The sequence below is a fragment of the Sus scrofa genome, chromosome 12, assembly GCF_000003025.6.
Source record: "Sus scrofa isolate TJ Tabasco breed Duroc chromosome 12, Sscrofa11.1, whole genome shotgun sequence".
NCBI lineage: Eukaryota > Metazoa > Chordata > Mammalia > Artiodactyla > Suidae > Sus > Sus scrofa.
Window position 1 is genome coordinate 5,082,773 of NC_010454.4, and position 20,052 is coordinate 5,102,824.

A 20,052-nucleotide genomic window follows, 5' to 3' on the forward strand; every position below is an offset into this window, starting at 1 on the left:
CCTGAGGATGCAGGTTTGATCCCTGGTCTTGCTCAGTCGGTTAAGGATCCGGCGTTGCCATGAGCTGTGGTATAGGGTGGCAGTTGTAGCTCCAATTAGACCCCTAGTCTGGGAATCTCCATATGCTGTGAGCATGGCCCTTAAAAAAAAAAAAAAGGGAAAAAAAAGATTTTTTTAGTGGCCACATTTAATAAAAAGTTGAAAAAGCAGGTGATATTGGGAGTTCCCATTGTGGCACAGTGGAAACATATCCAACCAGGAACCATGAGGTTGCAGGTTCGATCCCTAGCCTCACCCAGTGGGTTAAGGAACCGGCATTGCGGTGAGCTCTGGCGTAGGTCGAAGACTCAGCTTGGATCCCATGTTACTGTGGCTGTGGTGTAGGCCAGCAGCTGTAGCTCTGATTGGACTCCTAGCCTGGGAATCTCTATGTGCCACAGGTGTGGCCCTAAAATAGCCAAAAAAAAAAGCAGGTGATATTAATTTTAAAATATTTTATTTAAGTCCAGATAGAGCCAAGATACTGTTTGAACGTGTACTGAATATAAAAAAATGTTGCCGAGGTAGTTTGCGTTCTTCATCCCATCCTGTCTGTGTTAGAGCAGCCAGGTGGGGCCCAGGGCGGGTCTGCCCCCGGAAGGGTAGACCCTGAGGCTCCTGGGGGGTCTTGACGATGTGCAGACTGAGCCTGAAGAAGCCCATGCTGGAGGGTGGTTCCTGACCCCGCGCTCTTCCTTTTGCCCAGACACCCCTGCTCTTCAGCTCCCCGCTGACGCGACAGCTCTTCTGCGTTCTCTGGGAAGTCACAGTCTCAAAGACAGAAGCTGCGGTGCTGGGCTTCTCCTCCCTCCTGGAACTTTGCTCATAGATCCCGTTGGCAGCACTGCTCAGCATCTGCCCGGATTTCCCTGCGTTCTCTTAATGTAGTGATCGGAGCTGGGCTTAAGGTCTTTGAAAGGCTGGCGGGCTCGAAACCGAATGGCCAGACGGCCTCACCTTTCCGAGGAGCTCTGGCTTGTTTTCCGAATCAGCCTGGTTGCTGGCTCTCAGGTCCCTGTGCCCTGTGTGGAGCAGTTCTTTTTCTGAAGTGTGTGTGCCCAGCCCTGCGTCAGAGTCCTGCGTGGGCCCCCACCCCCACTACCCCCGTAGGCTGCTGCTTAGCAGCCAGTGCTTTAGAGTTCGGGCCCCGGAGAGGGCGTGCCTTTTGCCCAGGTCGCATCACCTCCATGTGTTGGAGGAGCCTTTTCTGCCCACCTTCTTCCTGGTGGCTTCAACCCCCATTGGCACAGTCTTGATGGAGGGAACGTGATTCTGTGCCCCGCCAGATAGAGTTGCGAGGAGAATTCCATGCGCCTGGATCTCGGATCATCTCTGATGGGTTCCCGAGGCCAGAGGAGGCTGGTCTTTGTCTTGGGGATCTGGGGCCAGGAGAGGTGGTTACCCGGCACCCTTCTGCAGATAATGGAAGTTTTCATCCTGTGCCCGTGTCTGCTCTCCATCTGGCAAAATATGAGCATCGGCAGAGAAGAAAGCGTTCCTGACTGCTGGGCTTTCTACCCCAAATCCATTTCCACGCATCTTCTATCATAACACAAGCCCCCACATTTTGTATTTAGCTCTTAGTTAAATGAAAAAATTGGAGTTCCCTGGTGGCTCAGTGGGTTAGGGATCCAGCATTGTCACTGCTGTGGCACAGGTTCAGTCCCTGGCCCAGGAGGTTCCACCTGCCGTGGGTGTGGCCAAAGAAACCCTACGCATAAATGCCTTAGAAGAGTAGGTAGGTTGTGTTCGTCCGTGGTGTTCAAGCAGACAGGCTCCTCTTAGGATGTGTTGGGCTGCAGTCAGAACCTCCAGAAGTCATGGTGTTTCTCTTGGTTTTGAGAAGGTTAGGAACTTGTGGTGTTAAGAGTGAAGGTTGAGGTATATGTATTTTAATGTCTGTTTCTTTTTCTTTTTCTTTTCTTTCTTTTTTCGGCAGTGCCCATGCCATGTGGAAGTTCCTCAGCCAGCAGTGACCCAAGCTGCTGCAGTGACAGTGCTGGATCCTTAACCCACTGGGCCACAAGGGAACTCCTTAATGTCCCTTCCTTCCTTCAATTTTTTTTTTTTTTTTTTCATTTTTGGCCACCCTGTGGCATGTGGAGTTCCCAGGCCAGGGATCAGATCTGAGCTGCAGTTGTGACCTATCCTGCAGCTGCAGCCACACCTGATCCTTACCCCCTGGGCCAGGGATCAAACCTGCCTCCCAGCACTGCAGCGACACTGCCAATCCCATCATGCCACAACGGAGACTCCTTTAATGTCTGTTTCTTGAACAGTTGTTCTGTCTGGATCCTTGGAACTCCGCCCTCAGGTTTCAATCAGCGGAAAGCTGTGAGGGTTTAAGGGGCTGACGCGGATGCGTGTCTTGACGCTGTTGGTAGCTCCTCCCTCCCATTTCTTTCATTATCCTACTTAGATAACGTCTGAGAGTCGGGAAAGGCTGTATGGTCAGTGGGTTTTTCCTACCACACGCACACACGCTCACACACAGGCCCCTAGGAGGCTGCTTTTCCTTGCTTCTCCTCCCACTTCCCACCCCTTCCGCAAAGGACCCGGTTTGTGTAAAAGCTGCCGTTGTGTGAGCCTGGTCTCAGAGCTCTGCGTTAGGGCTCGGGGTGAGGGAGTCCAGCCGGGCGATAGCACATGAGGAAGGGCGGGCGGCTCCCCACCGCCAGCGGCTGAGGGTCCTCAGTCCTGCCCCGCAGGACCCTAGAAAGGGTGCGGGGCTGTGGGCCCTCGGTGCCATGCCAGCAGTGCCCGTGCCTGTGGGTGTCAGATAACCACCCCACCCCGCAGAGCTGTCCTGTGATGTGGTGGGCTGCTGTGCCTGGGGCTGGGGAGCTGAGCCGCTGGGCCAGGGTGCCAACCGTGGTCAGTGCACAAAGACTTAGGTGTGGTGAGAACCTACCCTTGAGCAGCGGGTGCTCTGGCTGGGGAAGCAACTCATGTATTAAGGGGTGACTGCCAGCTGGGAGTCTCTTGCCAGGAAGTGGCTGCTCACAACTCCTAGGTCTAAAGCAGGGGGCACAGGTGGGAGCAGAGGCCAAGACCCTTCAGCCTGCCTGCTGCCAACAGAAGTGCAGAGGTGGCTCAGCTAGGGACTCCAGATTGCTGTGTGAGACCCCTGGCCTTCTAGAGGGGGCCAGGCTTCTGGCTCCCCTGTTCTGTGCTGTGGGCGCCTCCCAGGTTATCTCTGAATCATCAGACTCTTGGCAGCATCCTGCCTGACCAGTTTTCGTTTTGTTTTGTTTTGTTTTTTAGGGCCGCACCCATGGCATACGGAGGTTCCCAGGCTAGCAGTCGAATTGGAGCTGTAGCTGCCGGCCTACACCACAGCTCACGGCAAGGCTGGATCCTTAACCCACTGAGCAAGGCCAGGAATCGAACCCTCAACCTCGTGGTTCCTGGTTGGATTCATTCCTGCTGTGCCAACAATGGGAGCTCCCCTAGCCAGTTTTGAATGTCTGAAAGGGGAGCCCTTCCTCAGCCTCCCTCCACTGTGGCTGCCGCCTTGCAGCCGTGGTTCCCAGAGGAGCCACCCCACTCCAGTCCCTGCTTCCTGTGTGGCTTCCGCCCACATCACTCCCAGCTGCTGGGCCTCCCAGCAGTGTGGGCACTGCCGACCACTCCTTTCTGCCACCTGTCCCCATAATCGTGGCCCCTCTGGCAGCCACTGCCCAGGGCACACTGGCCTCCGTCCTGGAGCGGAGGCCTCACTGAGGAGGGGCATCTGAGCACTGACTTGGGCGGCTCTCTGGGCAGGTGGAGAACCGTGCTCCCTGCGCCTGCTGTGTCCTCACCCTCCTCTCGGCTCGTCCTGGCCCGATGTGTCCTTAGCGCCAGGCACAGCGGCTGACCCCTAGAAGGTGTGGAGGTGTTGAGGGAGCGTGTGGAGGGAGGGTGGACGGGCCACCGACCATCCCCGAGCAGCAGCAGCATTTAGCAGATGTCAAAGGGGGCACACCCAGACCTCCCGCGGGGCGGCCTCTGTCCCTGCCCAGCCCCGGGGGAGGAGAGGAGAGGCGTGTCTGGGCTCAGGCCTGAGAGCGGCCTCCTGTCGCACCCTCTCCCCGTGGAGTCCCGGCTTCGTTCATCCTCGGCCGGGCCGGGCCGGACAACTGATGACCGAAGGAAGCGCTGGGAGAGTTGGGAGCGTGTGAGGGAGGTGGGCCTGGGAGGGCGAGAGAACCGCTGTTTCCATGGCTCGGCACGTGCCACACACACCCCGGGGCCTAGCCATCAACACCGGCGCCACAGGCCTGCCGTCACCCTCCGGTGGCTCGTGGCCCTTGCGGGAAGGGCCGTGGCAGAGCCCTCGGGGCGTCCTCATGGGCTCCGTCTTCCTCCACGTGGGCTCGCTGCACCGTGAACTCGGCCCAGAAGGGGGCTGCTAAGTACTTGTGCTGGATTTTGTCAGAGCTCTTGGCTCAGAGGCCCCATCCTCTCCTGACCCGCTCCTGGCCGAGGGAAGGAAGACGGGCCTGTCGAGGCTGCCGACCCCCGGCGGGGCCGCCAGTCTGGGGCCGTGACCGTGACCCCGATGTGCGGATCGGGCCGAGTCAGACGGCTGTCAGCAATCTGGGACCCGCTGGCCGGTAGACCGTTGCTCCGACGCGAGGCCCCGGCTCGCTCTCCGTCCCGGGCGCCCGGGGTCTCTTCCTCCTTGGCTTTCTGCGCTGTCCCCCGACTCCTGCTTCCCTGGGTGGGGCTGGGGGGCCGTGTTTGCCTTGGCAAGATGTCATTTTGGAATCGAGGCAAGTGGAGACGCGGCACTGTTCTGGCACAGCCGTCCTGGGGAGGGTCCCGCTTACCTGCCTGCTGGGTGGCTCCGGGAGGCGGCGGGGCCCCTGAGCTCGCAGGTGCGCGGGTAGATGAGCCACCCTGCCCTCCTGCCCCCACGTCACTGGGGACCTGGCCCCTGAGGAAAGACTCGGCCCTGCAGGGCTCTGGTGTGTTATTTTTACTGCCTCTTCCTCCCATATCTGCATGTTCAGAAATAGCAGTGCTGAGTGAATCCCTCTCAGTCTGAGTCCGCCTTGGAAGGTAGGATGCATTTTGCAGAGCATGGCTGTCGGTCAGCAGCTGATTCTCAGCATTCCGGCGTGTGGACCGCAGGAGCCCCGGATGTTCTGGGTGGAGGTAAGGCTCGGTGTCACGAGCCCCTGCGGGGCCGCTGCGGGAACGAGGCCCCAGCTCTGCTGACCAGGGATGATGTCATCCTGAAGATGACGTCATTTTTCTGTGGGTTTGCAGTGGGGAAGGTGAGGAAGAGGGAGCAGCGGGAGCCGAGGTCCCGGTCCTCTTGGAGGCTGGACCGGGCAGGGACCGGCCTTCCTGCCGGGGCAGTTTGCTATCTGGCTTGGGGTTCTCGCAGGCGGGGAGAGCCACGCTTTACACACCAGCTCTGTCCCGTCCAGTAACCCAGCTCGGAAAATCACATTCTTGTGGCCTCCTTGTGGGCCTGGAGCTGCCTCCCCTGGAAGTCCTTGTGGTGGGAAGCGCGCATCCTGGGCGTCCAGTGATGCTTGCTGGCAGATTCTGCTCTCTGCCGTTTAGGTAGCAGCTGGCTGGGCTGGACCCATGGCTGTTGGTCAGCAGGGTCAGGTATCCACAGCTGTCCCGGCGCTGGGGCTTTGCTCTCGGTGTCTGGAAACTGACCTAGACTGGGGTCTGGGCTGCCTGAGCAGAGGTCACAGTTGGAGCTGCATCGTTTGCAGGCCCTGGAGCCTGTGCGTCTCTTCGGGCCGAACCGCAGGAGGAGCGTGGCGGGGATGCTGAAGGGTGGACGTTGGCTGAAGCTCACTTTCCTGGTTATTTTAATCCACTTGATTTTGCACCTTGATCCCCAGATTTCGGCCTCAAAATTTTTTTTTTCGTTAAAAGCAAATGTCCCTAAGTTGTCAGGGTCCTATTTTGTTTCAGGAGAAAGGGAAATATATAGTTGAAATAAAATTATTTTAACCAGACCGATATCAGACTCACCCACAGAGGAAATAGATTCCTGGCTTTACCCAGAGATTCATTCAGTAGGTTTTGGGGTTAAAAAAAAAAAATCAAGAAAAAATCTGTTGTTTTTGTTTTTATTTCCTGAACTGTACCTACAGCATGTGGAAGTTACCAGGCCAGGGATCAACCCCTGGCCACAGCTGCAACCAGAGTCACAGAAGTGACAACACTGGTTCCTTATCCCGCTGAGCCATGAGAAGCTGTACTTTTAGAAGAGCTGAGTCGTCTCTTAGCTGCCTTAAACCTAGTCCTGGTCCCAAGGGACCTGTGGGAGCCGCCTCCGCTTTTCTTCATACTCCTGCTACCTCAGCGCCGCGAAGTCGCGTGTCCAGACACCGCCCTTCTGGGCTCACGGAGCCGTCAGTTGGCGTCCACCAGTTGCCCTTCAAAGTCCAGGCGCAACCCGCTACCTTGGGTGTGTGTTGGCCAACCCGCTGCCTTGCGGTTGCTGATTTTAAGGCTTGGTGTCTAGAAGTGCGTGTCCAGGAGTTCAAATAAGTGTTGCTCTTGCACTCTCAGGAAGTGTGTGCTCCTCCCGATATGTGATAATGTGAATTCTGGCTGAGTCCTCCCTGCGTAGGACCTGGAGGGGCCCAGAGGAAGGACGGACGTTTCCACCTAATTGTACAGAGAAGGTAACTGCGTCCTGGTGTCTGTCCACTGGTTACCCCCCACCCCCGGCACCTGCGGGCGTCGTGCGCCGGCGAGGCTGTCCTGGGCTCCCTCCCTCCTTCCCTCCCTCCCTCCGCGTTCACCCCAGCCTGAGAGCACCCAGAGCCCTGGACAGCACCTCCTCTGGGGTGGCTGCCCTGCCCCCAGCTCAGCACCCTCTCATTCACTCCTGACCATACCTGCTCATCGCCCAGGTGGGTGCACCTGTGCGCATTGCAAGGGGAAGAGAGGAGTTCTTGCTGTGGCTCAGTGGGTTAAGAACCCAACGTAGTGTCCGTGAGGATGCAGGTTCCATCCCTGCTGAGTGGGTTAAGGATCTGGCGTTGCCTCACACTGCGACATGGGTCACAGAGGCGGCTTGTGTCCAGTGTGGCTGTGGCCATGGCCTGCTGCTGCAGCTCCAGTTCCATCCCCAGCCTGGGAACGTCCCTGTGCTGCAGGTATGGCTGTAAAAAGACAGAAAAGGGGGTGGGGGAGGAGAAGGTCGACCATACAAGCCAGAGGGTGGTCATCTACGTGGCGTCAGAGCTCCTGTGGGGGCTCCCGAACCAGCTCCCTGACACTGAAATCCTTCCAAGTTAGTAATTTAGACTTTCTTGTAATGACATCTAAATCAAGAGGCACCTGTACATTCATTTCTGCATCTTGTTTCAGTCTTCGTGGATGTTACTTATTTCACGGGTGTGTTTTCTCTCACTGGACTCTAAGTTCCCAGGGAGAGAAACCATCAGGGGCCTGGTCCAGGCTTTGCCCTGTTGCTCTTGTCACGGGGCCTTCTCAGGCCAGGTGGGCCAGGGCCATCTTCTCCTTTCCGCCTACCCCTGCCCCGGGTTGGGGTGGGGTCTGTGGGGATGCACATTCCGAATTGACCAGCTGCATGGCCCCTCGGCAGGGACACAGGGACAGGTGCTGGGCAGGTCGACTCTAGGGCTCCTAGAGATGTCGCGGGGCTGGAAGGGCCTGGGGCTCATCCCACCCAGGGTTGCCCCTCTCAGGTGAGGCGTCTGACGCCCACGGAGTCAGGGACTTACAGCTGGGGAGTGGCACCGCGGTGGCCCCTGTGGGACCCGGTTCTTGTCTCACGCGCCTGCAGGGCTGGAGCGATGCTTCCTCTCAGCCTCGGGGTTTCTGCTTTTTCACTCCTGAGGATCAGTCCTGCTGGAAGGAGCCGGCTTGGGTGAGCTTTGCAAGAAGCGGTGGCGACGGGGTGGTTGGTCAGGTGTTTAAGACTTAGCGGTCAAGCCAAGAGGTAATAGCAGCCCCCAGGAGCCATTTGGTCTGTGCCAGACACCAGGCCAGTTGGTGCCCGAGTAACAGCCACCACCCTCACTGGCTCTCTATTTCATCTGCCTTGAAATAGTAACTGCAGGTGTTTGCGAAACAAGCAGAGGTGCATGTGGGTTCAGGCGGGTTGTGTTCCTTCCACGTGGGGTCCCTTAGAGTTGAGGTGGGCCCAGCCTGCCCCACTGGGCTCAGACACAGTCCCCTTTTTGCTGTTTTTCTCTCCCCTTGCTGCCTTTAAAATGCCAGTCAAGGGGTTCCTGTTGTGGCTCAGCAATAACAAACCTGACTAGTATCCACGAGGATGCGGGTTCGATCCCTGGCCTCGCTCAGTGGGCTAAGGATCCGGTGTTGCCGTGAGCTGCGGTGTAGGTCACAGATGAAGTTCGGATCCCACATGGCTGTGGCTGTGGAGTAGGCGGGTGGCTACAGCTCCAATTGGACCCCTAGCCTGGGAACCTCCATGTGCCGCTGGAGCGGCCCTAAAAAAAAAAAAAGCAAAGAAAGAAATCCTGCCGTTCAGTTTCCCCTTTTAACCGTGCCCCTTTCGGAGGGAGGCCTCAGTCTAAAGCTCCCCGTCCATGCCCTCCTGCTAACGCGGGAGTCCCAGGCTGTTCTGTCCTCTGTCAGGCCAGGTTGATAAGCCCAGGGCCGAGACAGCGGGCACAGCGCCGGGTTCTTTGTCCGGGTCAGCTCTGGCCACCGGAACGCACGTGCCGCACCCCAAACTGCAGCGTCTGCAGAGACCCAGCTCTGCGGCCAGGCTCCAGCTGACCTGCTGCTGGGCATGGCTCCCGGTCCTTCCCCTCACTTGGCAGGCAGCTGGACTCAGTCCCCTTGGACAGGCCGTGCCTCTGGGCCATCCAGCAAGCTGGCAAGCCGAGCTGCAGTTTCCAGGCAGTGATGCAGTCATGCTGCATTGCCCGACCCCAGCTACAGGCTCTGGTCCGCAGTGTGCCGTCAGAGAGAGGTCCCTGGGGACGGGGCTGTCCTTGGGGCTTGAGAATATAGAGGCCTGGCTGATTCTCACCTGAAGCGGGTGGGGTGGCCCTTGCCCGCATCTCTGAGGGACATTTCCCACATGCAGCCTGGCCCTTCCTGCCCTCCCCCACCTGCCATTTAGAAACAGGAGTGGTTTTTTTTTTTGGTTTTTTAGGGCCACAGTCGTGGCATATGGGGGTTCCCAGGCTGGGGGGTCGAATTGAAGCTATAGCTGCTGGCCTACACCACAGCCACAGCTACAGTAACATGGGATCTGAGCTGCATCTGCGACCTGTGCCACAGCTCTTGGCAACGCCAGATCCCTGACCCACTGAGTGAGGCCAGGGATCGAACCCACGTCCTCATGAATACCAGTCAGATTCATTTCTGCTGCGCCACAATGGGAACTCCCTAGAAACAGGAATTTTTGTGTCTCTCCCCAGCTCAGCAGTGTATTTATTTGTATAAATATTTTTGGGTATTTTCATTTTATCTCCCCCATCTAAATGTAAGTTCTGTGAAGCCAGGGCACATAACCTAAATATTTGTATTCTTGTCTCATTCTGAATCTATAGAAAACACTCAAAAACTATTGAATTGATTGACCTTAGTCTTTGGTTTTAGCAGAGCTTCTGTTGAATGGTTTCCATAGCATGTGATTGACAGAAGTTTCCAGTTAGGGGCCCCAGCGTTTGTCTTTTCTTCTGCTGCCCAGCCGTTTCCAGCTGCCCAGGCATGTCAGGCCTCTGCCATTTGTGTTTGCTGACAAAACCTTCCATCCTCAGGTGGGCAGCTGGCTGATGGCTGGGTTATTAGGGACGCAGTCACGCGACGGTCACGAAAGTTAGTACACTGGCAGCCGCTGGACTCACTGGCCCGTCATACCCCCAGATCCGTTCAGAACTGGAAGCTGGGGCGTAGGGAGAAGCTGGAAGAGGAGCCCAGCATCCAGCCCACAGTTAGTGCTGTTTCCTGCCACTCCCCGTTTGACTGTCCCGACGGCAGCTTATTGGCATTTTAAGTAATGCCAGGAGGTGAAAGTCCCCCCCCTCCCCCCGCAGAGTCTCTTTGTAAACTCTGGATCCTAGGGGTTTGGATTGTTTGCTTGTTTTGGGCTCTGGACCAGCTTCCGAGGAGGAGAGATGCCTCTGTCAGCTTGATGTAACTGGCCGAAACCCTGGCCGGAGAGAACCAGCTGAGCAGATGGGCAGGGCGGGGGCTCTCAGACTTCTTGGAAGTGACCCACCATTGAATGCTCGCCTCACGCCGGGACTCAGGACCCGTGCACGCTATACGTCCAACTGGAAACGTTTTCCCAGAACAGCGCTTAGCTGTCCTGTCTGCGGTGCACTCGGGTATCCCCTCCCCGGCCCCCCGGCCCCGCAAGGGTGGCCGTGACCCGCCACACTGATTTCATGGCCCGCTGACGGTCACAGTGCTCCAGGGAGCATTCATTCCATTCAAGGGTTTCCGCGGCTTCTCCAGAATTCTCGCTGTGGGATAAACGTCCCGGTCTGGCCTCCTCCTGCGTTGGCCGGCGTTGGAGGGAGGGCGTTGGGGTACCTGGGCTGCCCCTCCGCCCTCCCCCCTCGTCTCTACGCCAGATCCTTCTAAACTCTTTGAAGACTGTACATTCCTTATTTCACAGTTGTCGTCTTCTCTAGCCTTGACTCTAGAGCAAGCACCAAAAACATTTCCTTGACCTTAGTGCTGGGTGTTAGCAGATTTCCTGCTGAAAGCTCTCCTCTGCTGCCACCCCCAGAGCCGAGTTGGCGTCTCAGCCAGTGACAGACGCCGTGTGCACCCCACCGGCGCGTCGTCCTCCCTTTCGTACTTGGATGCTGCCGGTGGCTCCCTGGCCCCACTACTGGGACCCAGGGGCGGCGGGACTGGGGCCTCCTTCGGCATCTGCGCCCTCGGCCCTTCAGCCCCTCAGCCGAGGGACGGGGCGGAGCTGGTTGGGAGGCCCTGACGTTCCCCCCGCCCCCTCGGTGACCACTGTCCAGGCCGAAGCGGCGTCAGGGCCGGGAGGGATGCTATTTCTCAGGCTGTGCTTACCCCTTAGGAAGCAGGAAGCCTTAGGAATTCCTAGCACTGGTTGACCGCGGACTCCTTTCAGGAGTCTGTCCTTAGTCCTGGTCTGGGTGGCCCGCCTCGTCCCCGGGTGTCTGCTGGCCTTGCCACGTTGCTCTCCTCCTCCCCCAGGAAGGGCCCGGCTCAGTCCACGGAGCACAACCCAAACCGGGGCCGCAGCCAGCTGTCCCCCGTTTTCCACTCACTGTCCAGGGCCACGGGGCTGGCAGACAGCTTGTCCTTGGAACCTGAGACTCTGGGTGCTGGACCTTTTGTTGGGAGCTGCTCCCGCTGTCGGTCGAGGCTCTGGCCTGGCGGACCTCTCTCACCCCGGAGGAGACTGCGTGAAGCTCTTCCTTGTGGGGCTGAAGGACACCCGCCTCTCCTCCCCTGGGTTTGGCCTTGCCGGGGGAGTGACAGGAGATGGCAGTGGCAGGCAGATGGCTTCCAGCCTTGACACAAACGCTCGGGCTCCTTTAAGGGCCCTCCTTTGCCTCTCGTTGGGCTCCCTGCCACTTCCCCCTTCACACGGGGAGCTTCTCACAGGGCGCTGCTTGGCCTCCCCTGAGCAGGCCAGCCTTGGGGCCACCCAGTCCTACAGGATGTGACACTTAGATCCACTTGAAAGTAGCCTCTTCATCTTCAACCAGTTGATCAGCCTCAGTTTGCCTTTTTCTGTCCTTGGAACATTTTTATGCAGTGAACTCGGGTTCTTCCAGGTCAGCCGGGAGCAGTGTTAGCAGTGCGGACCTGGACCGAGAGCCGGGGACCAGCTCGGCGCTCCCGCTGTGCTGTCAGCCTGGGGCCGGGGCAGTGCTGGGCCTGCAGGCCGAGCTCCCGGGAAGGGCCCAGCCGCGCTGCGCCACTGCCCGCCCCGGCGGTTGTCGCCATGCCTTCCTGCCGCTGGTCTGCTTTCTGACGCGCAGCTCCTCGGTAGCTCTGCCTTCAGACAGGGTCTGGAGGGCGAGCCTTTCACCCACGTCCCGTCGCAGCGCGACAGGCTCTCCTGGGAACAGCCTCGGGCCCCTCAGCCTCGGCCCTGCTGACGCTTTGGGCCAGATCACTCTCTGTTCGGGGGGGCCGGGGGGCGCTGTCCTGTGTTGTTGGCTGTTTAACAGCATCCATGGCCTCTGCCCACCAGAAGCCCCTTCCCCCGGCTGTGACAGCAGCCAAAAGTGTCTCCATACGTTACACGTGTCCTCTGGGGCAGAACCACGGCGTGTCCTCTGCCGACACCCAAGCCCTTCGGCATCGCCCTCTGCTCAGAGGCCTGCGGGACCTCCCTCTTGCCCGGGAGGACTCCCGGGTCCTTCCCTGGTGCCGTCCCCAAGGCCCACACAACCTGGCCCCGCCTCCTGCTCCCCTTGCTCCACCTCGGCCCTTCCAGCCTCTGCTGGACAGCCAGCCCTCCGGACACACCACCAGCGTCCTCACGGCAGCTCTCCTGTCTGCTTGGAGAGCTCACCCCCCAGTACACTCAGATCTCTGTCACTTGTCACCTTGGGATGGCCTTTCCTGATCACTCACCTAAAGTAACTCTCTCGTGCTGCCCCCTGCTGCCAGCCTCTGCCAGGCACCCCCCCAATCGCCTTGGTTTTGTGTGTGACGTGTCGCAGCGCCCGGCCTGTGTGTGTGTCTGTCCTGTTCCTCGCTGCACTGGAACGAAGCACGTGAGAGCACATCTCAGCAGTGCCTGCCCTCCTCCCACAGCAGGTGCAGGAGTCCTCTCCAGGGGCCAGATACGTTTGCTCCTCCTGTTTCCAGGGGAGGAGAGGATGTGGGTTCCGGGGTTCCCCGGGCTCGTCCTGCAGGTGTGGCACAGAAGTGTCCAAGCACAGGGAATTGTACTCCATATTTTTCGTTGTTGTTCTTGTTGTTTGTCTTTTTAGGGCTGAACCTGCAGCATATGGAAGCTCCCAGGCTAGGGGTCACATCGGAGCTACAGGTGCTGGCCTGCGCCGCAGCCACAGCCACAGCAATGCAGGATCTGAGCTGCATCTGCGACCTACACCACAGCTCACGGCAACGCCAGATGGCCAACCCACTGAGCGAGGCCAGGGATGGAACCCGCGCCCTCACGGATACCCGTCAGATTGATCCCGCTGCACCACAGCGGGCGCTCCTGTACTCGGGATCTTGTGAAACCTGTAATGGGCTGTGATCTGCAAACCCCACAGGAACCGCTGGGCTGTGTGCCTGAAACTAACGCAACATTGTAGATCGGCTCGACTTCAATTTAAACTCATTTCTAAAAAGCAGCTGCAGCCCTCTTCACTCAACATTTTAACGTTTCGTCACGGTGTCTTTCTTGTCCTTTCTCTGTTGGGACCCCTCTCCTAGCTGCAGCTCTCCCTCAGAAATGTTCAGCGGTCGCCCGCCACCTCCGAGCTTGTCCACATCCTGGAGCCTTTATTGACTCTTAAAATCTGTTCCTCTTTCAGCTCAGGTGCCACCCTCGTAACAGGTTTTTAAAACTGCATCCAGGGTGCACCTAACAAAATAACGTGGTTGTTTCATGACTTTGTCTGACTCCAGAATCTGGCATCTTCCTAGAGGGGGTGCAGTGCCTTCTGGTGTCAGCCTCCGGGTGGTGGTGCCTGTGATCTGGGTACGTGGTCTCCCCACGATGGGATGGGAGGAGCGGAGGAGGCGGGCTGCTGAGACCTGGTGGCCTCTCCCACCTGGTGGGCTCGGCAGGTGCTCAGGGCCCTGATGACACCCGCAGTCACAGGCCACCACAGCTGCCTGCCAGGAGCCCAGAAATGAATAGAGCATTTACTGCGTTTGCAACCAGGAGAATTGCTGTCTTTCAGAGTGTGTGGGCCCGCCAGGACTGTGTTTTACTCTGGTCTTCTGCTCCAGCTCTGGGGAGGGAGGGGCTGGGTCAGAATGGACTCTGGAGCTCAACTCCCTGAGTTCAAGTCCCAGCTGCACCACTCAGGAGCCCTGTGACCCTGAACAAGTGACTTATTTCCTCTCTGTCTCAGTTTACCTGCCTGTAAAGACAGTGACAGCATGCTGGCTTCGTGGAGTTGTCGGGGGGTCTCGGGTTAAAACACCCCAAGTGCTGGAAAACTGCCCGGTGCATAATACATAGCAGCCATGCTGTCGCTGAGAAGAGGAGACTCCAGAGCAGAGGTGCCTTCAGGGGCCGGGGTTCTGAAAGCCTGCGTGGTGCAGGGAGTGCATGCCCAGAGCAGGGAGTGCATTCGTGGGGCGGCGCTGGCTGATTGGAGAGGGCCCTGCCCGCTGCGGTGGGAGGGCAGCTGTGGGCGAGAAGGCTGGGCCTTGCAGGTCTTCTGAGCTTCCCAGGCAACCGTTCTCCTCCCTGCCCCGCACTGGAGGCCCCACTTCACGGTGGAGAGGAGTCAGACTCTGGCCAAGGCCAAGCCCAGGTCAGGAGAGCCACACCCAGGGGACATGTCCTCGGGAACCCAGGGACCGCCTGCCCGCCAGCCTCTCAGAGGCTCTGCGAAGGAAGGAAGGAGGAAAGCCGGCTCTGGCCTGGCTGCAGCGCCAGCTTTCTCTCGCTGTGCTGTCTCCGCTTCGGCCTCAGAGTGGGGCCTCGGTTGCCCCTCCGCCTCCAGTGTCGTGTCAAAGCCGGCACTGATTTGGGGCTTGTGCCTGGGCTCCTCCCTTTCTCTCCTGGCAGCTCTCGGGGACCGACCCAGACTCAACTCGGTCTCCTCTCAGGGTCCCTGGGCGGGCGAGGCAGCCTGTGCCCGTTGCCACAGCTCCACCAGGCCTGGCGTCCCCTCCCGCCCCACACAGCTCAGTGTCTCTCCTGGTGGACTTTCCCTCACTGCAACTTCTGGTTTCTATGGCAACTTGGAAAGACCTGCAATTGTGGTGTTTGGAGGTCTAAAATGGGAGCAGAGGTTTGAGACAGGGTGGGGCAGCACCGAAAATACCATGTCCCAGGCCAGCGATGTGGGCCCCGAGGGTTTCAGGATAGGAAGGTCTCTGCATTAGAGAAGTGGCACCATCAGCCCAGCACACCCTTAGCAGAGCTCCCCTGGCCCCTCGCAGCCTCCTGGGATCTTGGAGCAGAGGAAGAGGCTGCACTTGTGTGTGTAGGGGTTGGGGGGTCTTCCGCCCACGCCTGGGGGCCGGTGGGGGCCGGTGGAGCGATCGCGGCCCTTGCTGGCGGAGCGCTTGCTGTGTGCCAGGCGCCTGTTAATCCTCTGAGCCGCTCGGAGATGGCTGCTCTCACCCCAGCGTATACACGGGCGCTTCGCTGAGGCTCCGGTGCCGGCCTGGGTAAGTGTCCGGCACGTTCCACACCGCGGCTGGCTGTCCTTGGAAACAGGGGCTTGTGTCCCTATAGGAAAATCTGTCGCCTGCTGATGGCCAGCCGGCCCGCTGCTTCCCCGCAACTTCTTTGTAAGTCACGTCCCACTGAGAGCAGGCTTGGTTAGCACCACTGCCAGGATTTCAGTGACCTGGAGCCCACGTCCCCTTTTCAGTACCAGCTCTCCTCTCGTGGAGGGCCCCTTCCAGGCCCTGGGGCCTGCGGTGGAGACAGTGATCTGTGGTCTTCGGTTGGGTGTTTGTGAGAACAGCTCTTCCATCCCTGTAGTCTGAGGTCTTAGAGGTGCCTGTGCAAAGGAGGTGGGCTGTCACACAGCCCCACCTGTTACCAGGACCCGGTGAGGCGTCCCAGAGGAGCGGCCCCAGCAAGGAAGACGCGCTGGCCCCGTGGAGAAGCGTCTCCTGCCCGGGCTGCTGGTGGAGGGATGGTCAGTGCTTGCGGTGCGCCGAGCCGGACTCCGGAAACCACGGTCCCAAGAGTCACTCGGCAGCCTGCAGGCCCCGCCGATAAGGAGCAGCCCGCGGCTGGTCGGAGAGATAGCCCAGATTAGAAGGTGGTGCGGGTGATAGCAGCCTCACGGTGCCCAGCATTCTGCGCTCCTTCCACCGCCCCCCCTTGGTGCCCGCCAGCAGGGGCGAGGGCCAGGCGCTGGCGGAAGCTGGAGCAGGGGTTCCACTCAGCCCGCTGGAGGACGGCCGTTCTGTTGTGAATCTAGACGGGGCCGTACGTGGTCTGGCTTGAGCCACACTTGGCGGAGTGGTCAGGATCGCCTCCGGTGAGCGTGCTGTTTGCCTGGCGAGCACGCTGGTGCCGCCGTCTGAGCTGGTGCGGTTAGAGGGGCTGTGCCGACTGGGAGCCAAGCTCGGGCCTTGGCGTTTGTGCACTTAGCTGTGTAAGCGCCACGCTTCTCTACGTCGGGGGAGCTGTGCCCTCGTGACTTCGGAGGCCGCGCTCTCACCCCTGGGCTCTCTCCCACAGCTGAAGCTGGAGGACCGCTCCGTGGTGCCCCGCGACGTGGTCCGGCACATGAGATCCACTGTGAGTCCCGGGGCCTGGGGCTGGTCTGGGCGGGCCTCCAGGTGGCCGGCGGGGCTGGCCGGCCGGCGTGGGCAGGGCCTGGATGCCGTCTCCTCCCCAGGACAGCCAGTGCGGCACTGTGATGGACGTCAGCATCGACTGCGCCGTCAAGCTCATCGGCACCAACTGCATCATCTACCCCGTCAACAGCCGGGACCTCCAGCACATCTGGGTGAGCCGCCCGCCCGCCCTCGGGCCTCCGGTCCTCTCGGGCCGCAGAGGTCCTGCACCTTCCAGGTCAGACGGCAGAGCCCAGCGGCCGGCTCGCTCCCTGCAGCCTGGTTGGCGCCTCTCGTGCGTCGGCCATTCAGACCCGAGGTCAGGACACGTCTTTCGGTCTCCAGCAGAGATTGCTGCTTTCCTCTCTCCTCAAGTGCCTTGTTTTGGTGTATTTTGTTTTTTCACATACTTTTTTTTTTTGGTCTTTTTTTTTTTTTTTTTTTTTTTTGCCGTTTCTTGGGCCGCTCCTGCAGCATATGGAGGTTCCCAGGCTAGGGGGCGAATCGGAGCTGTAGCTGCCAGCCACAGCCACAGCCACAGCAATGCAGGGTCTGAGCTTCGGCTGTGACCTGTATCACAGCTCACAGCTATGCCAGATCCTCAACCCACCGAGTGATGCTAGGAATCGAACCCGCAACCTCATGGTTCCTAGTCGGATTCGTTAACCACTGCGCCACGATGGGAACGCCTGTGTTTTGTTTTTAAAGAATAAGTATCTTTCCAGTAGTTTATTTTTTAAATGATTTCAACTTAACTGAGAAATTACAGGTCCAGCTTCCTCAGCGCACACATTTCGCTCCGTTTGCTCCGGCACCTGTCCCCCCGCCATCTCTCCCTCCCTCGCTTGCGCTCTCTCTTTCCCACTTTGCTGAAATACTTGAAAGCAAGCTGCAGGTAGGATGCCCTGTGACCCCTAAATACTACCGTGTGTATATTTCCCCCAAACAGGAACAGTCTCTTTTTTTTTTGCTATTTCTTTGGGCCGCTCCCGAGGCATATGGAGGTTCCCAGGCGAGGGGTCGAATCGGAGCTTTGGCGACTGGCCTATGCCAGAGCCACAGCAACGCAGGATCCGAGCCGCGTCTGCAACCTATACCACAGCTCACAGCAACGCCGGATCGTCAACCCACTGAGCAAGGGCAGGGACCGAACCCGCAACCTCATGGTTCCTAGTCGGATTCGTTAACCACTGCGCCACGACGGGAACGCCAGGAACAGTCTCCTCTTTAACCACCCTTCAGCCCGCAGACCGGGACCCTAACCCTAACCCTAACCCTTCCTTTTCAGTTGTCCTGGTGACAGACATCCTTTTGCCCCGCCGAGCCAAGGATTCCATCAGGAACCCTTCTTGCCTTTAACTGCTCCTTAATCTCCTCCAGTCTGGACCAGTCCCCCAGTCCTGTTTGTCTTCCTTATCCTGGGTGACCCTGTGTGGGGAGCTGCCTGCTGGGGCCTCGTGTCCAGCCTCGGGCCCTACATTCTCAGCAGAACTGGGCTTTTCCCAGGCTCAGAACGTCCCACAGCCACACTGTAGGGACATGCTTTGCTCCTGGGTCGTGTTGGGCTCTGCCAAGCCTCTTCAGAAGGTCAGCATTCGCCCCTTTGCAAGTGGTAGTATCAGTTCTGAGGGGAGATGCTCAACACCTGGCCCTTCTCCAAGCCCCCCCCCCCGCCTCGCTTCCACCTACAGTCCCCCCCGCACCAGCCCGCACTCGGATGGCCGCTGAGGGGTGGTGTCCTGCTCCCGTCGTCGCCTGCCTGCCTTTGTTAGTCTGGCGCTGATGATTCGGTCTGCTGTGTGGAAGAGCTGTGTCCTCTGTCCCACTTAATGCCTTTTTTCTTGTCTTCTTTTTTGGCTGTCCCACGGCACGCGGAGTCCTGGGCCAGGGATCAGATCCCAGCCATAGTTACCACCTGCGCCGCAGCTGCGGCGGCTCCCGATCCTCTCACCCGCTGCACTGGACCGGGGTTGAATTCGCGTCCTGGCGCTGCGGAGACGCCGCCTATCCTGTTGCACCACAGCGGGACCTCCTGCCCCTTAACTCTTGTTTTTTTTACATCAGTAGGGTGCAGAGACACCTGCCTTACTCAGTTGGTTGTGAAGTTACTACCACTATTTGTTTTGTTGCATAAATGATCTCAGAGTTGGCCAGTAGGACCCCCTCCAAGCTGGCACCTGTGCCCTTTTGACAATGTCCTCACCATTTTTTTCTTCGGCACCTTCTTCCCGTCTTGTATTGTTTTCTGATCCAGCCTGGCATCAGCCGTTTCTCCAAGGAGCCCCGGTTCCTTTCAGAGAAGGGCCTTGCAAAGGCCAAGCTCTGGCTGCAGGCTGGGCGTGCTGATTGCCACTCGCCCCCTTCAGGGCAGCACTGAGGACACACGTCTGTGTGTACACGTGGGCACACGCATGTCTGAGTATGTCCCTGCCTGCTCTGTGTATGCGTTGAGACGTGTGAGTTCGTCTCAGTCCCTCCACCTCCAGTCCAGCACCTCAGACTCCGCCCCTGCCTTTCCCGGTGGTGAGGGGCTCGCCGCTGGACTTCTCCGTGTGGCTCTCTGTGTACTCACACCCCTCGTCTCGTTGGTCGGTGTAAGCCGCTCCCACTCACGTGGCCTCTGTCCTTGGACACCGTCAGGCTTCTGCCTCTGAGTGGGACGGGAGCTGGGGTGCGGCTGACCTTTGTGGGGAAAGCCTGCTGCGGTGGCTGGCGGGTGCAGCCCATCTAGAGCCTTGCTCTGCCAGGAGGCGTGGGTGCCCTGGACACCGGCGCCATCGGCCGTCGCTCAACCCCTGTCCCCTCGGTCTGCAGCCCTTCATGTATGGGGACTACATCGCCTACGACTGCTGGCTGGGGAAGGTCTACGACCTGAAGAACCAGATCATCCTCAAGCTGTCCAACGGCGCCAGGTGCGGCTCGCGTCGCCACGCGCCCTTGTTCGGCGGGGCAGCCTGGGCAGGGGGCGCGGTGTCATCTCGGGGCCTGCGGTGACGGGTTTCCTCCAGGGCCGAGCCGGGCTGCCTCCCGGGCCTGACCCTCTGACTCGGGTTCTGGGCTTCGCTCCACCCTGTCACCCAGGATGCCTGGCAGGGGCTGCCGTGGGCACTTCATGCTCGTGAAGACGCAGCTCTGGGTTAGCGGCTCTTTGTTTTAGGAGAGTCGCTTTTACCAGAGGATGAATCGTGCCTCTTTAGGGCAGCTGACACACTGACGCCCCTGGGCCACCCCGTGGATACCGACCGGCACCGCGTGGGGCCCTGGCCTCACCTCCTGTGAGGTGTCCCCGTGCAGACCAAGCCCTGTTCCCTGTTGCAGGTGCTCCATGAACACAGAAGACGGCGCTAAGCTCTACGACGTCTGCCCGCATGTCAGCGACTCTGTACGTCTGCTTATCCAAAGGGGGGCGGGGGGGCACCCGCAGAGCGCTGGGGTGGGGGGCAGAGGGGCACACCCGCAGAGAGCTAGGGGCGGGGGGCAGGGGGGCACCCGCAGAGAGCTGGGGCAGGCCCAGGCCGGCTGGCCAGGGCTTCTAGGCCAGTAGGCCAGTGCTTTCCCAGGAAAGGGCGGCTGTGTATCTGAACGCGTAAAAGCAATTGCCTGGTGGCA

At 59.3% G+C, this 20,052-nt stretch overlaps 1 protein-coding gene across 4 annotated transcripts in view; it reads left to right on the forward strand.

Moving 5' to 3' along the window:
* The window catches only part of UBE2O (ubiquitin conjugating enzyme E2 O), a 59,037-nt gene that overhangs the window by 27,682 nt on the left and 11,303 nt on the right, over positions 1-20,052 (forward strand). For 2 of the 4 annotated variants that reach the window (XM_021066586.1, XM_021066587.1), the window contains exons 2-5: positions 16,346-16,405; positions 16,506-16,616; positions 19,258-19,355; positions 19,762-19,825. In XM_021066586.1, coding sequence (XP_020922245.1) covers positions 16,346-16,405; positions 16,506-16,616; positions 19,258-19,355; positions 19,762-19,825 — 333 coding nt within the window. Of the gene's footprint in view, positions 1-2,862; positions 5,182-6,174; positions 6,684-16,345; positions 16,406-16,505; positions 16,617-19,257; positions 19,356-19,761; positions 19,826-20,052 lie in introns of those variants that run through there. The other 2 variants (XM_005656913.3, XM_021066588.1) reach the window with 2 other exon arrangements.